The sequence below is a fragment of the Penaeus vannamei genome, chromosome 29 (assembly GCF_042767895.1).
Source record: "Penaeus vannamei isolate JL-2024 chromosome 29, ASM4276789v1, whole genome shotgun sequence".
In the NCBI taxonomy this organism is placed as follows: Eukaryota; Metazoa; Arthropoda; class Malacostraca; order Decapoda; family Penaeidae; genus Penaeus; species Penaeus vannamei.
The window spans coordinates 27656061-27663560 of record NC_091577.1 but is presented as its reverse complement, the minus strand read 5'-3'; the positions used below and the strand labels follow the sequence as shown (position 1 = coordinate 27663560).

Sequence of the window (7500 nt, the reverse complement as noted above, 5' to 3'; positions counted from 1 at the left end):
ATATATATATATATATATATATATATATATATATATATATATATATATATATATATATATGTATATATATATACATTTATTCATTTGTGTATAATACTCTTTGATTAACTGATACATATATTTCCCTCCCCTCCCCCATTCCCCCAACCCCCCTCCCCCTCACCTATGATGGAGTGGTGCATATCCGGCCAGATGGAGCGGTTGTCCCCCAGCCAGTGGCCCGCCCAGCGTCCGCTCCCGGGGAAGGTCGAGCGCGAAATGACGAGGCTCCGCTGGCCTGTGGTCCGGCGGGCAGCTCTGGGGGTGGGAGGGGCGGGGCGGGGGGCGGGGTTAGTGTTTGGGATTTGTGGCGTTGGTGTTATGTTTTGGGTTGTTTTCAGGTTATTTTTACCGTTATTGTTTTTTTTTTCTATCATTATTGCTGTTATTGCTATTATTGTTTTAAGGTCATTTTTATCGTTATTGTTTTTTTTATTATTATTGCTGTTGTTGTTTTTAATGTCATTTTATCTTGGTGATGTTATCATCATTATTGTTGTCATCATTATCATTACCGTCATTATTATCAGTATTATTGATTTCAATATGATTTTCATTACCATTAGTATCTATATCATAATCACTATCATTATCAACATCATCATTGTTATTATTAATATCATTATTACTATTATCATTATCATTACCATTATTATTGTCATCTTTATTATAACCATTATCATCATTACTATTATCACTTATCTTATTAATACCATTATAATTATTGTCATTATTACTGTTATCAATATCATCAGTATTAACATTATTGCTAAAATCATTATCATCATTATCATGGTCATGTTTATTATCGTTATTACCATTATCATTATCATTATGTTATTATCATTACTATTATTATTATTATTATTATTATTACTATTATTATTATCATTAATATTGTTATGATTATCATTATCATTATTATTATAATTTCCATTATTATCATCATTATCATCATCATTATCATTATCATCATTATCACTATTATTTTCATTATCATCGTCGTTTATTATCGTTATTACCATTATCATTATCATTTTTATCTTTATTATTATCATTACTATTATTATTACTATCATTATTACTATCATTATCATTATTATTGTTATTATCATTATTATTATCATCATTATTACTATTATTATTATTTTCATTATCATCATTATCACTAATACCATTATTACTTTTGTTATTATTTTCATTATCATCATTATCACTAATACCATTATTACTTTTGTTATTATTTTCATTATCATCATCATCATCGTCATCATTATCTTTATCATTATCATTGCTATTATTATTATTTTCATCATCATCATTAGCAGCAGCAGCAGTAGCACTACGCAGAAGCAAAACCATCAAACAACAACAAAAACATCAACAAAAACAACAAAACAACAAAAACATCAACAAAAACAACAAAACAACAAAAACATCAACAAAAACAACAAAACAACAAAAACATCAACAAAAACAACAAAACAACAAAAACATCAACAAAAACATTAACAAAAACACCATCATCAACAACAACAAAAACAACCAAAAACACCATCATCATCAAGAAAAACAACAAAAACATCAACAACAAAACATCATCAACAACAACAATAACAGCAGCAAAAACATCAACAACAAAACATCATCAACAACAACAATAACAGCAGCAAAAACATCAACAACAAAACCAACAAAACCAACAAAAACAACAAAAACATGAACAAAAACATCAACAACAAAACATCATCAACAACAATAACAGCAGCAAAAACATCAACAACAAAACCAACAAAACCAACAAAAACAACAAAAACATGAACAAAAACATCAACAACAAAACATGAACAAAAAAACATCAACAACAAAAACATAATTATCAACAAAACAGCAACAGCAACAACAAAGAAATATCAACAAAAAATTAACAACAACAACAACCAAATTATCAACTAAAACATCAACAACAACAATATCAACAACAAAAATATCAACAAAAACATAAACAAAATCATCAACAACAACAACACCAACAAAAACATCAACAACATCAACAAAAACATCATCAACAACAACAAATCCCAGCTGCTCTCTGCCGCCGCCCTCTCCTTCCCCCCCTCACCTGAGCGTGGGCTCTGTCTGCGCCCACCCGTACAGATTGTGGACGTCGTAGTGTCTGTAGCTCCCTTCTATGGCTGCCAGACACAGTGTCTTGTCTGCCATGGTGTTGGAAGGCCCCAGGGACGCCGCCTCTGTGGGGGAGAAGGGGGGAAGGGTGAGTGAGAGAGGGGGAGGAAGGGGTGGGGTGGGATGGGGATGGGGGGGGATTGAGGAATGGGGTGGGGAGAGAGGGATGGAGGGATGGGGGGAAGGGAGAAGGGAGGGAGGGAGGGGGGTGGGGGAGAAAGGAGGAGGGAGGGAGGGAGGGATGGGGAAGGGAGAAGGGGAAGGAGGGAGGGAGAGAGAGAAGGGGGAAGGGAGGGGAGGGGAGGGTGAGTGAGAGAGAGGAGAGGAGGGAGAGGTAGAAGGGGAAGAGGGAAGGAGGGGGAAGGGGTGGCGAGAGAGGGAAGGAGAGGGAAGGTTGGAAGAGAGAGAGGAGGAAGGGGGAAGGGGGGAGGGGTGGTGGAGAGAGGGAAGGAAGAAGGAAGGGAGGAAGGGAGGAGAGAGAGAGGAGAGGAAAGGGGGGGAAGGAGGGAGGGAGGGAGAGAGAAAAGGAGAGAGGGACATGATGAGGGAGGGAGAATGAGAAAGGGGAGAGAGGAGGGAGGAGGGAGAAAGGGGGCGGTGAGAGAAGAAAAGGGGAAGAGGAAGGGAGGGAAGAATGATGGGAAGGCGAGAGAGTGCGAAGAAAGAAAGAGAAAGGAAAGGGGGAGAAAGATTGAGCGGATGAGAAGAGGTAGGGGGAGGGAGGAGGAAGGGGGAAATTAGTGGGAAAGAAGAACAACGGCAGGGGGTGAGGAGGGAGAGGTAAAAAGGAAGGAGGACATGAGTGATGAAGAGGAAAAAAAGGGGAAAGAGAGAATGATGGAGGAAGAAAGGAGGAGAAAAGGGATAAAGAGAAAGGAAGGCAGAGAGGGGAAAACGCTAAGGAAGGGGGGATGGAAGGGGGAGGATGAAAAGAGGGAAGAGGAAAAAGCGATAGTGAAGGAGAAAAGGAAAGAGGGAAAAGGGAAGGAAAAGAATGAGGGACAGTAAGGAGGGAAGAGGGAGAGTGAGAGAGAGGAGCGATTGGGAAAGAGGGAGGGAGAGGAAAAGTGTGAGAAAGAGAGAAAGAGAAAGAGAGAGAGAGAGAGAGAGAGATACAGACAGACAGAGAGAGAGAGAGAGAGAGAGAGAGAGAGAGAGAGAGAGAGAGAAGGAGACAGACAGACATAGAGAGAGAGACATACAGACAGACAGAGAGAAAAAGATAGATAGATAGAGAGAGAGAGAGAGAGAGAGAGAGAGAGAGAGAGAGAGAGAGAGAGAGAGAAAGAGAGAGAGTGAGACGGACAGAGACAGACAGACAGAGAAAGAGAGAGAGAGAGAGAGATGGAAAGAGACACACAGACAGACAAACAAACAGACAACTGCAAAAGTAACGAGGGAAATGGTAGGCCTAACCATCCCTCAGAAAATGTAAAAGCTATTATGAATAATTTCTGAATCAGGATTAATATTCCAACACGTTTTTCCTGTATGCTAATTCACTGTTATTAAGCGCTCGCAGTTGCTGTTGTTTTTTTCTCTTTTCCTTCAATAACTCTTTATTTTTTTTCCTTCCTCCACTTCTTGTTCTTCTTTTGTTGACCATTTTTTTTTCTTCAGTGTCTTCCTCTTCTTGTTTTCTTGTCATTTTTTTCTTTAATTTCTTCCAATTATTATTATTTTTACTTACACATCTTTTTCGTTTTGTTCTTCTTCCTTTTCTTACCCATCTTCTTCTCCATCTTCTTCTTCTTCTTCTTTCTTCTTCTTTCTTCTTCTTTTCTTACCCACTTTTTCTTTCTTCTTCAACTTCATTCTCTCCTTTTCTTTTCTTTTTCTTGTTCTTCCTTTTCTTTCTTTCTTTTAATTTATATATCCTTCTTCGTCCCCGTTCCCCGTTTCCTCTTCCTCATCTCTCCTCCCCATCCACCTCTTCATTCTCCTTATCCTTCTTCCAATCTTCTTCCTTTTTTATTATCACAACACTCTTTATTTCCAACAAATCCTTTAATCATCACAATTACGTAAAATAAATCCACTTACATAATCTTACAACCAATCAACTTAATTGGCGAGACTGAAGTAATCTGATAATTCTACAGTAAACACATGGACAAAAAAAAAAAAAAAAAAAAAAAAAAAAAAAAAAATCTCTAATTGAATTACAGGATTCTGCTAAATCACTTAAGCCCAAAACGTAAAAAAAAATAGTAGTTTCAAAATAGTCTACTTTCCCGTGAGCTTATTATATATTCCTTTTGTGAAAGGGGAAAAGGAGATTTATGAATTATACAACTATAGATCAGTGTTGTCTTATCATAAGGTGATTTGGGTATAGGGTATAGGGTACAGTAGGATATTAGATATAGGATATAAGGTACAGGATCTAAAATGCAGGATATAATGTACAGGATATAGAATATAGAAGACAGGGTACAGGGTATAGGGTATAGGATAAAGGATATTGGATATAAGATATAGGACATAGGATACAAGATATAGGATATAGGATATAGTATACAAGATATAGCATGCATTATATAGGATATAGGAAACAGGATATACAGTTTAGAATATAGAATACGGGACATAGGATATAGGATATAGAACACAGGGTACAAGATGCATGATGCAGGATATAGGATACTGGATACACGATATAGGATATATGACACAAAATACTGGAAATACGACACAACAAATAGGGTATGAAACGGAAGACGAAAATTACATAAAATTATGATCATTCTTATCGTTATCTTTATCCTCACCATAAGCATCGTTGAAAAGATAAAGGAGAGAGGTAAAAGGAAGGGATAGGAATAAAAGAAGGGAAAAGGAAATGGAAGAAAAGTGAATGAGAGGAGAAACGGAGAGACAGAGAAGAAGAGAGGGACTAGAGAGAGAGAGAGAGAGAGAGAGAGAGAGAGAGAGAGAGAGAGAGAGAGAGAGAGAGAGAGATACAGAGAGAGAGAGAGAGAGAGAGAGAGAGATACAGAGAGAGAGAGAGACAGGGAGAGAGAGAATGAGAGAGAGAGAGAGAGAGAGAGAGAGAGAGAGAGAGAGAGAGAGAGAGAGAGAGAGAGAGAAAGAGAGAAAGAAAGCAAAGAAAGAGAGAGAGAGAAGAGGCGAGAAGTCAGCTCTCCAAAGCATGCATTAACTCAGACCGGGGGGAGTGGGGGAGGGGGGAGGGGGAGGGGAGAAGTGCCATGAATATCTCAAGAGTCACGTGGCCTGGCCCCAGTGTCCTTAATGTGCCATGGCATTATTTATCGGCCTATTTCGGTGCCAGATGTGACACCAGGGAGATAAGGGAGGGGAGGAGGGGGAGGAGGGAGGGAGGGAGTGTGCACGAGGGGAGGTTGTGATGGGGGAGGGGGAGTAAGGGGATGATGGGGGGGGGGACAAGGAAGCAGGAGGAAGTTTAAAATAACAAATTATTTAAGGGAAGGAATTAAGAAAACCAAAACAAAGAGAATTAACACATACATACATATATATGTTTGTTTATGTGTGTGTGTGTGTGCGTGTGCGTGTGTGTGTACGTCTGCGTATGCGTGTTTGTGTGTGTGTTTGTGTTTGTTTGTTTGTTTGTGTTTATGTTCGTGTGTGCATACGTGCGTGCGTGTATACAAACAGACTGATAGATACATAAACACACATACAGACGATCTATATATACCCACAAACCGATCCAAAAAAAAAATCCCGCAAAAAGTACGAATCACTCACTGGTGACGTAGGGGGGGTCGTCCCACGGGGAGGGGGGGCAGGCGAGGCTCCAGGACCCCCACTCCTCCGGCCAGTTCCAAGGACGCTGCTCGTTCGTACCGAAGTTGGCCGGCTCGTTCATGTCCTGGGGGGGCGGGGGGAGGGGGGGATGGGGAGGCAAATGGGAATTATTTTCTCTTATTCTTTTCTTATTGTCTGTGGTTCTGTACTCACACACACACACACACACACACACACACACACACACACACACACACACACACACACACACACACACACATATATATATATATATATATATATATATATGCACATATATATGTATCTATATATATCTATATATGTATGTATATATATATATATATATATATATATATTATATATATATATTATTTTATAAATAATTGTTTATTTATATAGATATATATGTATTTATTTGAATATATATGTTTTTATATAAATAAATATATATATATATATAATATATATATATATATATTTAATATATATGTATATGTATATATATATATGCACATATATATTATGCACACATATATATATATATATATATACATATTTTGATAAAAACAAAGGCTAGTCCTTTTATCCGATCTACATGTCATATCAACAGTAATTCAATTATATCACCAGAGTATCTTTTGCCAACGTGTGTGTGTATATACATACATACATACATACATACATACATATATATATATATATATATATATATATATATATATATATATATATATATATATATATATATTTATATATATAAGAATATAAGAATATAAATATATATATATATATATATATATATATATATATATATATATATATATATATATATATATATATATATATATAAATATATATATATATATATATATATATATATATATTTATATATATATATATATATTTATATAAAAATATATAAAGATATAAATATATATATATATATATATATATATATATATATATATATATATATATATATATATATATATATATATACAACACCCAAGAAAAAAGACAAAAGAGGATCCCGACCGCAGGCAGCAAGAGACTCACAATCCAGAGTCCATCGAATCGGATCGTGTTGTAAAAGGATTCAATCTCGCTGATCCACCAGTCCTTGGCCGCGTCCTTGAAGAAGCTCGGGAAGGCAGTGCGGTTGTCCGGCCACACCTGGCGGAGGAAATTGGCTGCGGTGAGGTGGTCGCTTTGTTTGTTTGTTTGTTTTTCGTTTGTTTCCGTTTTTTTGGAGGGAATAGGCTGCGGTGGGGTGGTCGCTTTGTTTGTTGGTTTGTTTTTCGTTTGTTTCCGTTTTTTTGGAGGGAATAGGCTGCGGTGGGGTGGTCGCTTTGTTTGTTGGTTTGTTTGCTTGTTTGTTTCCGTTTTTTTGGAGGGAATTGGCTGCGGTGGGGTGTTCGCTTTGTTTTTTTGTTTTGTTTGTTTGTTTGTTTGTTTTTCGTTTGTTTCCGGGTTTTTTTTTTTTGGAGGAAATTGGCTGCGGTGGGGTGTTCGCTTCTTTTT

At 37.0% G+C, this 7500-nt stretch overlaps 1 protein-coding gene across 1 annotated transcript in view; it reads right to left on the bottom strand.

Annotated features, from left to right (window-relative positions):
* The window catches only part of LOC113821545 (maltase-glucoamylase-like), a gene marked incomplete in the record, with an annotated part of 124496 nt that overhangs the window by 13240 nt on the left and 103756 nt on the right, over positions 1–7500 (bottom strand). The window contains 4 exon segments of the mRNA XM_070142649.1: positions 164–297; positions 2162–2291; positions 5959–6082; positions 7036–7152. Coding sequence (XP_069998750.1) covers positions 164–297; positions 2162–2291; positions 5959–6082; positions 7036–7152 — 505 coding nt within the window.